The sequence below is a fragment of the Euleptes europaea genome, chromosome 3, assembly GCF_029931775.1.
Source record: "Euleptes europaea isolate rEulEur1 chromosome 3, rEulEur1.hap1, whole genome shotgun sequence".
NCBI lineage: Eukaryota > Metazoa > Chordata > Lepidosauria > Squamata > Sphaerodactylidae > Euleptes > Euleptes europaea.
Window position 1 is genome coordinate 37,891,038 of NC_079314.1, and position 20,065 is coordinate 37,911,102.

At 42.1% G+C, this 20,065-nt stretch overlaps 1 protein-coding gene across 1 annotated transcript in view; it reads left to right on the forward strand.

Annotated features, from left to right (window-relative positions):
- Positions 1-20,065, forward strand: part of EFCAB6 (EF-hand calcium binding domain 6) — a 98,385-nt gene that overhangs the window by 23,646 nt on the left and 54,674 nt on the right. The window contains exons 7-13 of the mRNA XM_056847244.1: positions 45-169; positions 3,879-4,027; positions 5,629-5,739; positions 7,786-7,897; positions 10,566-10,736; positions 11,298-11,369; positions 11,489-11,649. Coding sequence (XP_056703222.1) covers positions 45-169; positions 3,879-4,027; positions 5,629-5,739; positions 7,786-7,897; positions 10,566-10,736; positions 11,298-11,369; positions 11,489-11,649 — 901 coding nt within the window. The remainder of the gene's footprint in view (positions 1-44; positions 170-3,878; positions 4,028-5,628; positions 5,740-7,785; positions 7,898-10,565; positions 10,737-11,297; positions 11,370-11,488; positions 11,650-20,065) is intronic.

Below are 20,065 nucleotides of genomic sequence, written 5' to 3' on the forward strand. Positions count from 1 at the left end.
GGTAATACTGTGCAGACTTGCTGAACTGAAGCTTTCCTTAACAGTGCTGGACCAAAGTTATTCACCAGACGAAGAGAAAAGCCGAACAAAACTACACTCACCTACTACTGCAGGATATAATTTGACAAAAATCCATCTAGATGGCGTTGCAAAGGATTTTAGAGAGAAGGTATGCCCTTTGAGAGATACAAGAATTTATGCACATATCACAGTCATTTTGCTTACATAGAAGGCAAATTGCAAGTGTGTGGGACTGCTGGTAAATTGCGTCTTTAATACTCACTTCCATTTTGATGATTGATTTGTGACTTGTAAAATTAACTGTTTACTATTTCTTATTGTTAAGAAACATCTTTCTTACATTGCCCCTCCCAGATATGCAGAAGAGTATTCAATTTCAGCGATGCCAATGGCAAAGGCAAGAAAAGGGAAGGGAACAGGGGAGAAGCATGGGGCCTTTCGGCAATCTTGTACTCCTTCGTTTCAAGTAGTACTAGTGAAACTTGTAGGCAAATCCTTTGCAGAATTGCTTCATTCTAAGCCCATTGAATAAGTGCATAGGATTGAGCGGTTGGAGCCATTATCCAATCCTGCCACTAAGCAGAGTGATGAGATCAGGGGGCAGCATAGGGGTATCAAATTCTCAGTTCTGTATATTGCTGTAATTGTAAAGGGAGCTGATACACAAGCTCCCATCAACCTCTTCTTATGCTAAATAGGCAATAAGATCCTGAAGGGAAGACAGCTGAACAGCATCTTGTCTTCCTCCCTGTTTTTCTGAGCCAAGCTAAGGAAAAGTACCCCTCATCCTGTCCCCACCCTAGTTTTAAATAGCCTTTTGCAGGCTGTACATACTCCTGGACCATTCATGATCTCTTGTAAAGCATTCTGGTTGCCCTCATATGGGAGCCAAGTACCAATAGCCATGGCAATTGGACTGCAGCAATCTTGGGTTGTTTTTTTAAATAATTTTTTATTTTTCACACTAAATGTTCCAAACTGAAACTACAGTACATACAATGTCACATAGACAACACAACCACATGCCATACTCCACAGTATACCAATACATACTTTGCCAGGATGCACATAAAACATTTTATTTCATCATGAGTTCATCTAACATAAAAATCTACTGTACTATTAATTATTAACAGCCTTATGGACTGCCGCAATCGTCATCATTAGGCCCATTAGGGCCCTTCAGCAGCCTGTTCTCAGGCTTACTGGTGCCATGCCAAGGGCCAGGTTATCAATCCAGTGCCCACTGGCTCTACCTACTCCTGCTGTGGCATGCTGTCCTATGCTTTTCTAGGAATAGAGACTCTTCGACAATAATTTCACTAAACATTTACCACTGTAGTGGGGGTAACATTTGTACTGTCTTCTTCAGGATCAAATATCTCATGCCACAGCTCTTATCAAGAGCTTCCTGGTAAGCTAGACATATTTTATCAAATTCCTCAGGGGGGGTCACTCCCTCAAAGTCTCATATACTTAGAGACTGTCCATTAATATGTGGCTTCTGATCAATGATCCCAAGCCAACTACAGCAGCAAGTGCTGACCAGAAAGTCTGTAAGCATCTCTACGCTTTTTTCCATGCAATACTGGGAACTGTTGCTGTGTGCCACTGAAGTATATGTGCTATGATTTTTGCAGAAATCCATGAAATAGTGGCACAAGGCTTTTTGCTGAAATCCATGACATGGTAGCACATATTTGTCATGTAGGTTTATTTATCTAAATCTATATGCCTCACTTTCTCCATCAAGGGACTCAAGGTGGTTCACAAACTAATACTAAACGTGAAAATCTATCAAAACCCAAAATGTAATTTCTTTTTTTACTTATTTACAAAGTTTATTTACTTTATTTACAAAGTGGCCTATATTGTTCTCCTCTCCTTCATTTTATACTCACAAAAATCCCTGGGGCCTGTGTAAAAGTAAGTGACTGGCCCAAGGTCACCCAGCAATCTTCCATGCCAGAATGGGGATTCAATTCAAACTGAGGTCTCTCCGCTCTTGGTCTCTTAAAAAAAGGCCCACCGAAAAATCTTTGACTTGCACCCCTTTCTAAATTAAAATAAAAAGGAGGACCACCTAGCCTCCTCTGAAAGGCCATTCCATGATGTTGGAATCATTGTAGAGAGGGCCCATCTGTGTGCTCTGTGTAAATCCTCAGTCTTCCTTGTTTTAGCACTCACCCAAGAGCGGGATCAGGTTTAACATTTCTAGAGGGCCATGCCTCTGCTTTCTTCCATACCTAGGACGAAAATCAGCAGAGTTATAACCAAACTACAAATGACCGCAGGCACGGATCCGTCCTGTGGCCACCAACACAATTTTGTTGTAGTTCTTTAAAAATTGCTGCGAGGCCCTGATCCAGGACAGGTTTGCAGCACAACAGTCCCAGGTGCTTTTGTCCACCCCCCATGCTGCCTCTTTAAGTGGCAAAACAGCCCCAGGAAACTGTTTTGCACCTGAAAAGGAACCGAGGGGGAAACAAGAGCTCCTGGGGCCACCTTACTGTGCACACATTCTGGATCAGGGCCTCGTGGCAATTTGAACAACTGGTTCAAAAATGGTGTTGGCCACCACTGTACCCGCCATCACTTGTAGTTTGGCCCTCTAAGTCTGTTGGATGGAGGGGGACTGCGAGGAAGTTTGTCCCACTTAGTCAAATGTGTTGAGAAAACAGATTTCCGCAGCCAAAAAGAACCTCAGGTCCCCATCCTTGCTGTGTGATGTGGTGATGTCATACAGTTCTGTAAGCTGGCCTGTTGCCATGCTGATACAGTGAAGCTTGGTTCGATCCCCCAATTTTCCTTTCCATTTGCAACATTTCAACTTATGTATTTTCTGCTATTTTCTAGCCTTCATACATTTTACGACTGAGTCACACATACAAAGAAAAAACAATGGTGTAATAGGATGACAAATTTTATTCCAATAACCCCTACACATTTCTCATTGAGCTTCCTCAGGGGGATGTATACATGTGTCAAAAAAAGAAGATAACAAATATCTTTTAACTGTTTCTCTTAATTATTTGTTTTTAAAAACCTATCAAAACAATGATTTAAAACATTTTAAAAAATAGAACTTCTGAGCAATACAACAATCTGGATGGGACACTACGGCACTGTTGCAGAGGATGCTGACCCGGTTGCGGCCTCGAAGATCCAGCTGCGAACTTTTCCCTGCTGACCACGCACTTACCAAACCCTTCAGGGAGTGGGCTTAGGGTTGCCACGTCCCTCTTTGCCACCGGCAGGAAGTTTTTGGGGTGGAGCCTGAGGAGAACAGGGTTTGGGGAGGGGAGGGACTTCAATGCCATTGAGTCCAATTGCCAAAGCGGCCATTTTCTCCAGGGGAACTAATCTCTATCAGCTGGAGATCGGTTGTAAGAGCAAGAGATCTCCAGCTAGTACCTGGAGGTTGGCACCCTAAGTGGACTAGCAATGCCACAGTTACACTGGCGGTTGACAGCTGCAGCTCAGGCAGCCCTTAGGATTGCACTGTGTATGTGTGACATGAGTCAGGCCAGGGTTCCTCTGACCTGACGTGAAGTCACATGTAACATTAGATAGATACTTTTATTTACAGCCATTGGCCAGCATACAAAATTCAATACATCCATAATTAAAATAAAAGCAGGAAAAGGGGATCGAGGCATCGTGTAACATTAGGGAACATTACCACGTGCTCGGAGGCACAATTTGGCTTCGGGGTGTAGCATGGGAGGAGGAAGAGCTTTACTCCCACCCTGTTTTCCCAAGCTGAAGAGGAAAGTCTATGAACCTTATTGTCTAAAACAGCTCAATGGGCTGGCTCTCTTAGGAACTAAGCATTATCAATTAATTTTTTGTTACAGGTGTGTGCAGTCTATCAGGACCTTGTGAAAGCCTTCAGAGCATTTGATGTTGGTCGCTCTGGATTTGTCTCTTTGGAATATTTAAAATCAGTCCTTAACACTTTTATATTTCCCATACGAGCTGATGTTTTTCAAGAGATGATGAACAGGTAAGAGCTTTGGTGTTTTTCTTTGGGAAATATATTCTGGAATTGCCTCCTTATGTCATCACAGTTTGGGATGCGTAATATCCATACTGCAGCAGGTTTGCATTGATGATACAATTTGTATGTTTTGTTGTGTGGAAGCTAGGGCTCAGTTTGTTTCATTGAGATTCAAGGCAGATTATGTGATTACAAACAATGCAACAGGAACAGTATAGAACACACAACCAGAAGTGAATAAAACCGGATGGCAGCATTGGAGAACAGTGCACTGAAAACTGTATAATACAAGGTAGCAAGGTGGATCCTACCCCTGTCCTTCCATTCCACTGAGTGAAGTTTACTTCCGTGTAGTAAAATAAACTGGTGCAGATCTTTGTCGACTGTACCTAGGATTGCCAACCTACAGATAGTAGCTAATCTCCTGTTCAAGAATAAATATCTCAACACGCAGCCACTTATGATTCTTTTGTTATTTTTATGCTTTTCTCATGCCTTCATTTATAAACAGTACTAGTTAGTAATGTTATCATAACACGGTCTGCAAATCATAAACAATCTTATACAATAAACAAGACAGAATTGAAATACTGTCCACAAGAAATCTCACACGTCCGTTCCACAAAAAGATGGAAGATGTGGAACGGACGTGTGAGATTTCTTGTGGACAGTATTTCAATTCTGTCTTGTTTATTGTATAAGATTGTTTATGATTTGTAGACCATGTTATGATAACATTACTAACTGGTACTGTTTATAAATGAAGGCATGAGAAAAGCATAAAAATAATAAAAGAATTATAAGTGGCTGTGTGTTGAGATATTTATTCTTGAACAGGAGATTAGCTAGCATTCATATACAACACGCACTTACTTAATAACCTACAGATAGTGTCAGGAGAGCTCCCACTATTATAACTGATCTCCAGGCGACAGAGATCAGTCCACTTGGAGAAAATAGCCATTTTGGAAAATGGACTCTATGGCATTATACCCCATTGAAGTCCCTCCCCTCCCCCAACCCTGCCCTCCTTAGTCTCCACCCCCAGAATCTCCACGTATTTCCCAACCTGGAGCTTGCAACCCCAACTGTACCACCTCAGGATGCAGGTGGGGCATGTAAAGAAAACTCTTGTAGATAAATCCTTGTGAATAACTAGCCTGTCACGCCAAAACATTCTAGGCCAGCTTGCTCCCTGCTCTGCTGCTCTTACAGCAGGAAGCTTGTTTTTACATGGGTGAATATTAAAATATGTAATTCCTCCACCGCAGTCTAAAGTGGTATGGAGTGCTCCTGATTCCCACTGCATTCTGACACACATACAGACGCAGGCCTTGCTTATATACTAAGACTGCAGTCCTAAGAATGCTTTCCTGGGAGTAAGCCCCATTGAATAAAAAGGAACTTAATTCTGAGCAGACCTGCTTAAGACTCCCTAAATCTAAGTTGCTTTATTTATTTATTTATTTATTTATTCTAAGCATTTCCATCCTACCTTTGCACCAAATAAGGGCCCCCAAGGCGGTGAAATTCAGTTTTGACAACAGTGTATGGGTTTATCTGTAAAATACAATATTTTAAAACAAACGTATTTTTTTATTGATCAGATTTGGAATAAAAGTGTCGAAAAGTATGGCTTGGGAGAGATTTTTAGATAAGTTTCAAGACCCCATTATATTTGAATATCACCACCCATCTGCTACAAGAAAACACCGGCGGTAAGAAAAAGGTTCCAATTGTATTCCAAAGCTTCTAGGCCATGATCTTCCTAGGGGACTGTATTTTTAGCCTTTACCCCATCACCTAGGACTGTTTCACACACTACACAGCAGAGAACCAGGTTTGCCACTTGAAATGAAGCTACAGCCATTAATGCCAGTTGTTCTTAGCCGTTCGCCTAAAAATATGATGTGTGAAGAGAGAATGTACCTAAAACTCCAGCAAATGCTCACAGCAAAGGAAGACAGTAGTGCTGGTCATTGATCAAGTGGTCTTTCTGGGAGGCTTGTCTGTCTTTACTGACCTTCTCATTCATAATTCCCTGATAATTTTCTGAGGGTTCCCTAGAACACAGGGGAGACTGGGTTTCGGGGGCCCTCCCCACCACTTCTATGAGGTCACATAGGCTCTACTATTCTGAATGTGGTTGATCAATAAGATCTTACTGAAAATTAGGGCAATATTTTCCAGGCATTACTTTTTATGTTTTCTGTGTTTCCGATCTGTCAATGATGTGGCCCACAGAAATAATCCCTATTCTTCAGCATCTTTTTAAATATCCTCAGTGTATAGTTTCATCTGTAAAACACTTTGACAATCCCCCCCTTAAATATCACGTCTAATACCATTTGTTGAGAGATTTTAGAAATATAATTCCACTGATAACTGAATCATCCACAGTTCAAGCGGTGTAAAACCTGCTTAAAACTCTGCTTAAGATTGAACTTTCTCTTAAGACTCATATCTCTGCTTTCCATATCCATTAGTACAGAACAGACTTTGGAAAATAATAATCAAGAGGTTTGAGGTAGGGTGCATCCATGAAAAAATTTCATATTAATTTCATTTTGGGGATTTTTAAGGCACAATTTTCATTTTGCCAAATTTTTGGGGTTACTATTGATGGTGGTATCATTTTTCAAAATCATTTTGGGCAGTTTTTGAATTCTGGGATTTCAACATCCAAAAATTATTCCCTTAAAAATGAAATCAAAACATTTTAAAGTGTTTGAAGACAACCCTCAAGGCAGCAGGAAGAGGGGGAGAGAGAGAGTATTGTGCAGCAGGCTAACCTCAGCACACCAGACCTTTAAATGGCTGTTATTTTCAACGGAAAAACCTGGCCTCTGAACTCTGAAGGCCAAGTCTACCTCTCATTGAAAACAATAGCCCTTTAAAGTTTTAAGGGACACTGCACAGCCAATCAGCGTTAGGGTGGGCTGAAAATAATAGGCAGTATACCTGGTCCCTGGAGTTGAGAGGCCAGGACTTCTGCCCATTATTTTAATGGCCACAGCAGCAGCCAGCACCTCTATTGGCTTCCCTCTCCTTTGCAGGCAGCACGAGCCAAAATGAAAATTCAAGTTTAATTTTGGCTCAGGGATATCTGAAAGAACTCTTCTGGTTTCAGGGTTCAGGCGTATCTGCTTAAATTGTGTCAATTTGCTGAAAATACTTGTAACTCTCTCACACAGAGCTCTTGTTCCACCCCCAGCCCCCAACTGTAGCAATTTCCTTTTGGGCTTTTGTACAACATTGTTGTGCAGTTTCCCATCTTTAGGGTTAACTAGAGAAGTAGAAGAATATATTCAGGGAGTGGAAAAAGCAACAGCTTTCAGATGCCAACTTGGATTAAGGTTTGTATCATGGACTATGGCCTGCTCTCTCTTAGCATGTTTCAGCCTGTGAATAAAGGACTGGACAGTGGATTCTTCTAAGATCAATCTGGCAATACCCACCTTCTTAAGGTGAAAATTATTTGGGGAATCCCTTAGACGATATCCTCGTAGAACAAATGGGACCAAAAAACAGAGAGCAATGCCTAAAGACTATTTCAGCTACAGATTCACTCCCACCACAGGAGCCTGGCAGGTCAAGGGTCAGGTGATGGAACCTCTCAGGTCAGGAGGTAGAACCTAGCAGACCCTAGATATCAGGGATAAGGAGGCAGAATCCGTGGGAAACTCTGCATTCCTTGAAGGTTTATAGTTATTGATTGTGTTGCGTAGGCATTAGACATCTCAGTCAATGTTTTCTCCTTACAGAAGAAGAGAGTTAGATGAAGCTTTTGCAAGTGACCGTATCCTCCTAAAGCTGCACGGACATATCCACGATGCATATGTATTACTGAAGAAAGCCTTCCTTATGCTTGACAGAGTGAGAAAAATTCTTTATGGCCATTACTTAACCTTGTTTTTGGTTTCCTGAAATATTTTGTTAAATTGGTAGAACTTTAGAGAGCTTTCATAACTATTAATTTTCTGTTCATGATCTTAACTGCACTCAAGTTGCTCAGTAAGGTAAAATAACCTGCAAAAGTGTAAGCCCGTAGCCAGAAACGTGATGGAGGACCATAAGGATATACAAGTTTCCACATTTTATACCTAGCAATGGATCACAGCAGTGTGACTAGTGAGGGAGCTGAGACAGTAACATGCAAGGTCTGTGGCATGTTTGTATTCTTACCTGAGGGTAACAATAATTAGACATGCAGCAAGTGTAAGTGGGTAGCCCTGCTGGAGGAGAAGATACAGGGACTTGAGGCACGCTTGTCCACACTCCATTTTATAAAGGAAGGTGAAGAGTTCATGGACAACACATGAAGCACTCTTTAGGGGGCAACAAGAGGAGGAGAGTAAGGAATCTCCACAAATGGAGGCGCAAGCAACACAGGAGGACGGTGCATGGAAGAATGTGCCCCACAGGAGCTGGAAAATCGGGAGTCATTCTGATCCTATGTTGCTCAGCAATCAGTTCCAGGATCTCCCCATACATACTGATTCTGGACCACTGGAACAAAGGCTACCCCCCAAAAAAAGCTTGAAATAAATTTCTCAGGCTCCTGCGCATGAGAGGACTCGATCTTCCGCTCCCCAATTTAGGAAGTGTCGTGTTGTGGTAATTAGGGATTCCCTACTGAGAGGGGTAGAGTCTAAAGTGTGCCAACCAAACTTGTTGTCTTGAGAGGTCTTCTGCCTATCAGGTGCACTCTTTCAGGATGAGACAGAAAGGGTAGGAAGACTCATCAAGCCCACAGATTATTACCTTTTCTTGCTCATTCATGTGGAAACAAATGATATTGCCCAACACAGCCCAGAACATATTAAAAGAGACTATACAGCTCTGGGTAAGAAGGTGAAGGACCTTGGGGTGCAGGTTGTTTTTTCGTCAGTTCTTACAGTTGAAGGTCGTGACTTAGTAAGAGAAAGAAGAATACTACAAATTAATGACTGGCTGCATAGATGGTGTTGTCAAAAAAGGTTTGGATTTTTGGACCATGGCTTACACTTTTGAGATGAAGCTCTTCTATTGAAAGATGGTTTGCACCTCATGAGGGTAGGAAAAAATGTTTTTGGTGAGGGCCTTACCAACCTGATAAGGAGGGCTTTAAACTAAATCCTATGGGGGAGCGAGACAAGAACTTAAAGCCTAGCATGATGACAATAACTGGAGATGAGAACAATAAAGATTTGCAGGGAGTGCCATGTATGTGAGGAAACATAAACGAAACGAAAGTTCAGAAACAAGAACCTCGAGGCACATAAACCATGGATTCTGATGTCTGTACACTAATGCGCAGAGTATGGGAAACAAGCAGGAAGAACTTGAAGCCCTAATACAAGAAGGGGATTTTTACCTAATTGGCATTACTGAAACTTGGTGGGATATCACTCACGATTGGAATGTTAAGATTGAGGGGTACAACTTGTTTAGAAGGGATAGACAGATAAGGAAGGGGTAGGAGTAGCATTGTATGTCAAAGATGTGTACACTTGTGAAGAAGTATATGAATCTGAGCATGGTAGATCAGTCGAGAGTCTTTGGGTAAATAGTTAATTTAAGTAAGTACTATAATTCATCACTTATTAAACATTAACTTATTAGTAGCATATTTACCCAGGGTGCATCAGTCAAATTTACATCTGCACAGTGTGCCATTTATGATGCCATCTCTGTATTGTTGCCTCTCAGCCACCACTTAGTCTAGTGGTTCCACTAATGATTTGCCTTGGGAAATCCTGAGAAGCAGCTGCACTGTTCAAGAGCACATAAATGACACTGATAATTGCAGGTTAAAAAAAATACAAAGTGTGCTCTTCAAGAAGAAAATTAAGCAACTTGGCAACGAGGACATTGGAGTACATGGAACTCCCTCATCAGAGCCCTGCAGACTTTAAAGAGTTCTTCAGAGCTTGCAAAATAGAGCTGTTCCACCAGGCCTACAACTGAGGACAGCCAATGCTGTCCTCCCTACTTTCCCTCTTACCCTTTTTTATCTGGGTCTAATACTATGGGGATGCCTGGCTGCAATATCTGTCAATATTTTTCAATATTTTTCAACAGTGACTACTCCCTTTGGAGAGCCATCTATTTTTTATTATTTAGCTTTTATTGTTTTAATGAGGTTTTTATCATCGATTTATTATTTCGTGAAGATGCATAACTGACTGTAGTATGCTTTTAAGTGTTGTTATCCTCCCTGAACCTGGCTCCAGCGAGGGAGGGAGGGAGGGAGGGAGGGAGGGAGGGAGGGAGAGATGGATGGATAGATAGATAGATAGATAGATAGATAGATAGATAGATAGATAGATAGATAGATAGAATAACCTATAGTTATAGTGAGGAAAAAGTGAAATCACATTTCATTTGTTTATGAATTCTTTGAAGGGATTTATAACCTTTTCATTTTATTAATAATTGAAACCAATGATTACACAATTATGAATTTATAATCTTTAAAAATCTTGAAATAAAATCTTCATGATATAAAATAATAACTGATGATCTTTAATGTTCTTTTACCTTCTTGTGTGTGTCTTTTTAGAATCAAGATGGAAAGATCACAAAAAATGAACTCCGTCGGATTTTAAATTGTATCATGTTCCAAATAACTGATGATGACTTTGATGAACTAATGAAAATCATTGATCCAGAGGACACTGGGCAGATTAGCTACAATAAATTTTTAAACCTGTTTGAAGATAAGGATGTAATAGTAAGTGTTTATATGTATCTACATAAGATCTAGAACAAAGTACTGGGGCAAAGTATTTCTTTATTATTTATTTAGAAGATTTCAGTGCTGCTTAGGGCATTTGGAGACAGGACACGGGGTTTATTAGTGGTACTTGTCTACACCCTTTCAACTGCAGTACCACTAACAAAAGACTTGGGTCATATACCATCATCTGGCATCTATCCCTAGAAGTTTCTGGGAAAATCTAAATCCTCCCTAAGCCCTTTCTGCACGTATTCTGTCCCATTTTGGACATTGAGTTTTTTCATCCCAGATGTGAAATGAAAATCCTACAAACACTCCTTCCTCCGCTATTTCTAGAATTTGCCAGAATCTTGATTTTTTCCTTTATGGTTTTATAAATATAATAGCTTTATTATATTATCCATGGCCTTTTCTAAATCTCTGCACCTTGTGGAAGATGTAAAAAGAGATTGCTTTGACTTTTTTTAAAAAATCCCCATATCTGTTGCCTTTGACCTTCTACCACACTTAGGAAACAGTACAGTGGAAACATTTTAATTCATATTATTTAAACAGGGAGATTCCAAATGGATTAACAGTTCAACGAAGGCGAAAAAGCCATATGCTGCCCTGGAAGCCTGGAATATTGTAAGTAACTTTTTAAAAAGTAAGATTCTTTCTTTACTAAAATGTATAATTTTGCTAAATAAAATGCTCCAATTCATTGTAAATTATTTAATTCCCTTGTCAAAATTCTTGTATATTAGGCAGAAGATGTTCTAACCGAGCAAATCAAGGGATACTGGAATGAATTTGACAAAGCTTTGCAAGCATGTGACCCTCGAAGTACAGGTGTTATTAGTAGAAATAATTTCCGAAAAGTTCTTCAGGTCTACTGTCCCTCATTAACCGATGACCATTTTATTGCGTAAGTTACAGATACCAGTCCCTTCCAATGTATTTACTTTTTTCTATATTTCATTCTCTGACTGTCTTTATCCGAAAGCTTATCATAAACAGATGGTTTTTTATCAGTTTAATTACAGTACAAAAGCTACCCTCCTTTTATTAGTTAATTAATTAGTTAAAGAAACTATAATGTTAATTATTTGTAGCCCGCCTTTCTCACTTGGACTCAAGGCAGATGATACAGAGTGAGTCGATACAATCAAAAGGATGGGATATTTAGTGAATGGGGCAATAGGAATTAGGGTTGTAGAATCAACCATAAGTCTAAAGACAGAACTGAAGCAAAGCATAAGTGTTCACCTGACACATTAAATACGCAAAGTTACATAGTAGGATCCTAGTTTCAGCAAGCTATACATAGTAATATAGAACATGGTCCCTAATAATTTATCCAAGTAACTTTATGAAACATTAAGTACATTACGACTCTATTGCCTGCATAGAAAAGCCCTCTTGAATAATGCAGTTTTGCGTACTTTGTGAAAAGTCAGGATAGTGGTAACCTTCCTGACCTCCTCAGACACACCATTCCATAAAGTGGGGGGGGGGCACAACGGAGAAGGCACATGTGTGGGCAGTTGTTGATTTTGCCCATTTGCAGGTTGGCACCTGCAGAAGGCCCTGCTCCGATGAGCAAAGCTACCGTGGCAGAGCATAAAGGGAAAGGTATGACGGTCCAGAGCCATGAAGGGTTTAGTATATGACTGCTAATACTTTAAATTGAGCCCAGTAACTGATGGGTAGCCAGTGCAGGACAGGAGTAATATGCATGCTTCATCTAGCTCCAGATAATAGCCGAGTCACAGCATTCTGTGCTGGTTGGAGTTTCCAAATTGGTTTTGACAGGAGACCAACGTACAGTGCATTGCAGCAGTCTAGTCTCGATGTTACTGTGGCCTGGATCCAGGGGGCCATATTTCAGGATATGCTGAGTCAGCGAGGGTCAGCTGAACCCCATGAAATGTGGGGAGCACTATGTCCTTCCAGATCTCTGCCCTCCCAACCATCATTGCCTCAGTCTGAATTGCCAGGCAGCAATTCAGGACCTCTACTGCATTAACAGGGATTTGGATAAGGATACATAGAGCTGGGTATCATTATTGATGGCAGCTAACCCCAATACACTGAATTCTACCCTAGGCACAACAAGTGTAGTGGTTATTGTGTTATATATCATAGCATTTTAATAGTTTTAATTATGGAGACGTGTGTGTACAGCAGACAGAATCTCTGATTGCACTGACATTATTGTGCTCTAGTGGACAATGTAAAACTTACATGTTACTTCTAGCGCATGATCCCCCACCCCCTTGGCTAACACTGCCCCGTGCTTCTGCTCTTGAGCTTGTGATTTTTTGCCATCTGTAGGTGGTCTTATCTGTATTGTGGGTTCTCCAGACTGTATTCTATGTACTTTGCGGGGATGGGGAGTCATGGCTCAGTGGTAGAGTATATGGTTTTTATGCGGAAGGTCCAAAGTTCAATCCTGTTAAATCCTAGAAGGGTCTGGAGACAGGAAGAAGTGATCAGTTTTTGTCTGCCTCACTTGTTAATTTTAGGGTGGTTTTGTTTCTGAGCCTCAAGTGTACCAAGGAAGAGACAGGACTCCAGTCTGCTTCAGTAAATGCAGTAGTTTTTACTCACATACTCACTCAGTGGCTGGCCAAGGCAGTTCTTGATGCTGAACAGTCAGGAGAAATCTGTCAAAGGAGATTTCTGATAAAATCCAAAAGCCCTGGCCAAGCCTGAAGTATCAGTGTTGACTGGTCAGCAGAGAAGATCTTCAAGGGATGTTTTCTAATCTACTCCAGGAGTCTTCAGAGTCCATCCGTCCCGTCCCCCCGCCCCGCCGCCTCTTTCTCTCTGCCTTAGTCTTTCATTAGGGAGTCTTGCCATGTATGGACATGCATCTTTGCTCATGGCTCAGTTAGTTCTCCTTTTTCTCCACAATAGGGAGCTGATGCCAGCACCCTGCAGTCACTGGGGCAGAAGTAATCCAGGGACTCTCCAGCTGGTGGTCTTCTCCTCTTACTCCATATCCCAGGTTCTCTGCTGGCCTTGGCCTTGAGTCCACACTTATACACTCACACATTCTCTCAGTTGTACTGGCTCTGTTATCGCTATTTGAGGCTAGATCTATAAGATGTGTACTGATTGGCAGTACGGTTCTTTGGTAGGAATAGTCCCTAGGATAAAGAGACAACCGTTTGAATCTTAGAGATTCTTTTTATTGCATAGTGCAAGATATTAAAGGCAGGTTCAAACGCATGTACAGAGAAATAACATAAATTTTTAGGCAGAGTCACACAACAGACTATTACAGAAAATTGCATAGAATAGACAGATCATTACTTATACATTTTTATACATTACCACCACTGCCTGGAAGGTCTCGACTAGACCTCCAAATTCTAAATAAGTTCAGGTTCCTTTTATACTCTTTTTCGTGGGAAAATTAATCTAAGATGTCCCAGATATGGCTTTGTCAAGGAGCTTTCTTACTTTCTCATAACAATGGTAACTTCCATCAGACCATATAAGGTACAGAACCCATAAGGTACCAACCATAATGTATTCCACCTCTCCCTCAAGGTTCAGATCATACAAAGTATTAATCTTTAATTAATGTCTTTCACCTGCTTCTTGCTGTTTTTTACCAGATGCAAGGTCTTACTGATATGATAATAATCAAATCTTCAATGTCATCCCATATAAGGTATAATGAGACAGGTTCAGACTATGGGAATCAAGGTAAAACCGCTCATACAAGGCATCTCAATTACCCCCCAACCTTAGGCAACGTTCCAAGCTTTAAAAGGAACAAACTTTTTCTTATCTGGATGTTGATATTACAACGGAAGCCTTTGGCAGCTTGCCCTCTTACGGCTCACCTTCGTTTTGTAGCTGCTAGCTAGCTATGGAACTAAAGCATGGCTTCTGCTGGCCAGCTACTAACATAAAAATTAGTGTTTAATTTGCAGATGTTGCATAAATATATAGCCTTTTAGGCGTGCCTACAACACAGTCACTTAGATCTTGCCCGCACTTGGACAGACTGGATATATTTAAATTGCCCAGATTACATGATTGCACAGGATGATGTAACAACTATATTCAAGTTGCTCCTCCCAAGTTGCTGGTATTGTCCTTTACTAATGGCAAATGTTTCTGTTCCTCCAGGAGGAAGTCAAGCAATGCAGCCAGCTTATGCCATCAGCTGCATAGAAAAGCACATTCCCAACTTCAGCTTTTACATGCTCCATGGCTTTTGTCCTATAAAACACTTTGCAAGCTTAACAGACATTAGTTAAACAGATATTAGTTAAAGCCCGTTAAAACAATGGGATCTAAATTTTGTATCTCGCTATCCCTGCCATCTCTAGTTATCAGGTGACGTGAAAGATCTCCAGTTGAGATCCTTCAGAGCTGCTCCCAATCTGGGCAGATAGTACTGACCTTAATGGACCAAGAGTCTGATTCTGTATAAGGCAGTTTTGTGTGCTCTTCTGTGAGTTCAGGCCTAGGGCTTGAGATCTCTAGACACTGAAATAGGAGGAAATGTTTACACATACAGGGAAGGAGCATAGGCAAAAGCAGGATAAAAGGAGGACAATATGGGTCACATTCAGATGTGTGGTTCATCACTGAGAGACACTGTCCTTCAGTGTTACTCCTCTGAAGATGCCTGCCACAGCTGCTGGCGAAACGTCAGGAAAGAAAATACCAAGACCACTGTCACACAGCCCGGATAACCTACAAGAACCATCCCTGTAATGTTTTTGCTGTTGTCTGTGAGACTTCCTATATGTAATTCCTGTAAAGGCACCTCTTTGTAGTGTTCTGAGGTGATACTTGTCATGCTGTTTCCTTGCCTTCCTGCTTATTTTCACTACCACCAAAAGCCCTCACCTTCAGCTTCTTATCTGAATCCAAAGAACAGGATGGCTTAGTTATATCTGGCAGAATGACAGAACAGTCAGCGTGTTGGGGTGGCTCTGAGGTAAAAGGGGATCTTTTACTACTAAACAGTTGTTTTCTCTTTAACATAATGTTTATTTAGAAGTGTAACAGTATTACGCTTTCAGTAAAGTTCATAAGCTTAATGGTTTCAGATAGGTACAGTTCTTCTTTCTCTAAAGTTCCTCAAATAGACCTAGCCCCAAAGGCTTATTTTCTCACTTGCCACTTTGGCTAATAACGTCCACAAAGCTTAATTTCCTAACTTCCCACTTAGGCTAATAACAACACAGATTTCTCTCATACTCTACAGCACCTCACTCAATCTCTCCTTTCACACACAGGCTGAACAAACACTCTCTACAAAAACCAGTCAACTCCATCACCTAGGCTACAGCTACCATCCAGTCATAGCACACTTCAATCACCCATCCAGGTCCCCTCTTTCTTACTCTTAATGGCCTGCTTTTTTAAAAACCACAGCAACATGCATACAGTGAGGGAAAAAAGTATTTGATCCCTTGCTAAATTTGCCCGTTTGCCCTCTGATGAAGAAATGACCAGTCCATAATTTTAATGGTAGGTTTATTGTAGCTGTGAGAGACAGAATAACAACAGAAAAAACCCCAGAAACCCAAAAGACAAAAGTCAGAGATTGATGTGCGTTATAATGAGTGAGATAAGTATTTGATCCCCTATCAGCCAGCCAGATTAGGGTTAGGGTTAGGGTTCTGCTGTCGACAGAAGCAATCAATCCATCAGATTCCAAACTAGCTACCATGACCAAGACCAAAGAGCTGTCCAAGGATGTCAGGGACAAGATTGTAGACCTGCACAGGGCTGGACTGGGCTACAAGACTATTGCCAAGCAGCTTGGTGAGAAGGTGACAACCCTAACCCTGTCAACCTCCCTTGGTCTGGGGCTCCATGCAAGATCTCATCTCGTGGAGTTGCAATGATCATGAGAACGGTGATGAAGCAGCCCAGAACTACACGGGGGGAACTTGTCAATGATCTCAGGGCAGCTGGGACCATAGTCACCATGAAAACAGTTGGTAACACACTACGCCGTGAAGGACTGAGATCTTGCAGAGCCCGCAAGGTCCCCTTGCTCAAGACAGCACATGTACAGGCCCGTCTGCAGTTTGCCAATGCACATCTGAATGACCCAGAGGAGAACTGGGTGAAAGTGTTGTGGTCAGATGAGATCAAAATCGAGCTCTTTGGCATCAACTCAACTCGCTGTGTTTGGAGGAGGAGGAATGCTGCCTACGACCCCAAGAACACCATCCCCACCGTCAAACATGGAGGGGGACATATTATGCTTTGGGGGTGTTTTTCTGCTAAAGGGACAGGACACCTTCACTGCATTGAAGGGACGATGGATGGGACCATGTATCGTCAAATCTTGGGTGAGCACCTCCTTCCCTCAGCCAGGGCATTGAAAATGGGTCGAGGATGGGTATTCCAGCATGACAATGACCCAAAACACACGGCCAAGGCAACAAAGGAGTGGCTCAAGAAGAAGCACATTAAGGTCCTGGGGTGGCCTAGCCAGTCTCCAGACCTTAATCCCATCGAAAATCTATGGAGGGAGCTGAAGGTTCAAGTAGCTACACATCAGCCTCGAAATCTTACTGACTTGGAGAGTATCTGCAAAGAGGAGTGGGACAAAATACCTCCTGAGATGTGTGCAAACCTGGTGGACACCTACAAGAAACGTCTGACCTCTGTAATTGCCAACAAGGGTTTTGCCACCAACTACTAAGTCATCTTTTGCAAAGGGATCATATACTTATTTCACTCATTATAATGCACATCAATCTCTGACTTTTGTCTTCTGGGTTTCTGGGGTTTTTCCTTTTGTTATTCTCTCACAGCTACAATAGACCTACCATTAAAATTATGGACTGGTCATTTCTTCGTCAGAGGGCAAACGGGCAAATTCAGCAGGGGATCAAATACTTTTTCCCCTCGCTGTATAAAACCCCACATTAAAACACAGAAATAAAACACATACAATATTTACTCATCAAAAACCCATGATCCCTCTTAATTTGCATGCTTCATCTTTGTCAAGATAATCAAGATTATTTTGAGGAACAGTGGATGGCAGTGTTGATTCGCAAAACCCTGATCTGATAAGGGATGCCCGTTCCAAGATAGGGAACACTGCATTAATAAGGAGGTTTTCAACAGTGCTGACAAAAGGATGTATCATATCACTTTATGAATTCCCTTTTAATTTGAATGCAGTAGTCTTACCGCCCAAGCCTAACTGCATCTCAAAAGAGCTTACGATGACTAAATAACATGGCGGAGAAGAGAATGATGGAAGCTGCTTTGGGCCCCCACTGGAGAAAAAAGTGGAAAGAAATTAACTAAAATTAAAAAATAATAATAACTACTACACGGGCATGTTTGGAGAAATGTTGGGATAGTGGGAAATTCACTTGAAGGGTACTTGACACCACCGAGGGGGCACTTAGCGCAAACAGCCAAGGGGGAACAAGCACTGTTGTTGCATTTGTCTAACACTGTTCTGCAAAGAACCCTTACAGGTAACCCATCTCAGAACACAAGACAGCGAGAGGAGGAGCAAGGACAGTGCATCCGACATAGGTAAGCAAGGGAGGGAGAATCGAAGCCCCCACCGATTACTACTAAAACCATCCTGAACCTATTCTGTGTATTGCCCCAACAATCCTGACTCCCATAACAGTTGCTTACATGAAGGGTGTATGGTGTTGAAAGGCAGGAGCAGGGGAGGAGGTATGCTTGCACGCCAGTTCCATGCTGTCAGTACAAATACCAGAGGGGGTATCACTGCCTTTCCTGCAGGTGGGGGACACAGGAAGCACTACAGTGTGAGGTGACTACGAGACCCTAGAATCACTGAGATGGCCCCTGCCTATTGCTTTGCAGGATCAGAGCCCTACAAAGCAGAGACGGTTTCACTACAACTCACCACAAACAATGGGTGAGTGTTGGCTCTGTGGCTATGCTGTGCCCCCCAACAGGAGCAGCCCTCCCTGTTTAGACCCCTTCGAAGGTGGAGGGGGGACTCACAGAGCCATATGCGGAACGCTGATGGACAATTTCTCTTTAATGTTGGTCAGAAAATCCTCATTACTGCTCTTTACTTTCTTTGGTTTCTGTGCAGGCAGCCATCTGACAGGTGGAGAGGCCCGAGAAGACCCCATTCTCAGTGCTGTACGAACTTTGTGCCAAGCCAGTCTGCATAACCAACAGCTGCAGCAAGCCACATGGAATTCGCTGCTCTTGCATGGAGTTGCCAACTGTATCATCGTTGTCCAGCTCTTGAGCTATCAAAAGCTGCTCAGACAGTTGTCAGGTTTTCACCATTGTCCCTTTCATGGGCCCTGTTCATTTGTTACCTTAGCTGTCTTCACCAGGAGGCTGAGGGGTTGATTCAAGAGGTTCATAGGCATGAGAGGGCGGGCATCTTGGCCATCTTCTGGGCATGGAGTAGGGGTCACTGGGTGTGTGTGGGGGAGGTAGTTGTGAAATTCCTGCATTGTGCAGGGGGTTGGACTAGATGACCCTGGTGGTCCCTTCCAACTCTATGATTCTGTGATCCTGAAAAGGAGAAGAGACTCCAGGTCACACAGTCCACCCATCACTGCTGGTATCTGATGAGCTGTGTTGTATGGGCACAGGTAATGGATGGTGTGTGAGGGCTTGCCAATCAAGATGATGGACATGTGGGAAAGCCAATTGGCAAATCTTCAGCTGTGCTCAGACATCTAGCTGGCCTGCCTCAGAATGCTCCCAATGTGGAAATTGATCTGGGGGCCTTTGGAGTAATATACCATATGGCTGGTGTGGATGGCAGGACTGCTGGGGGATGCATAATGCCCTCTGCTAATTCTTAAGAACACAAGAAGAACCCCGCTGGCCCATCTTGTCCAGCATACCATTTCACACAGCAGCCAACCAATTGCTCCAGAGGGCCAAAAAACAGCACCGAGTTCCAGCATGTCAAACTTCCTCTACTGATAACTAAGGTTGGAGGCACTTTCCAAGAGTCAAGCTCTGGAGCTATAGGCAGCACCTCATCCTGCTTTGGAGCAGCTGCTGCCTTCAGCTCAGTAAGTCAGCCCTCCTCTGATTCCTGGGCACAGATTGATTATTCTTTGAAAATGTATGAAGGTTTATGTTAGTTTGCTAATATTTTACGTTCCAAACATAGCTTTTGTTGTTTTAGATTGAAAATAAAAATTATAGATTTATAAAGAAACTGAACTGGTGTGAGTTATTCATGATGCAGGAAGGGTTGGGAGACTACAGAAACATTTTGCCTCGTGTGAAAGTGTGTTTTCAGGCTCCAGGTGTTTGGTTATTGTAAAACACAATGGCCATTAACGCATGGCTACTTTCTCCCTCTTTTCTCCCTC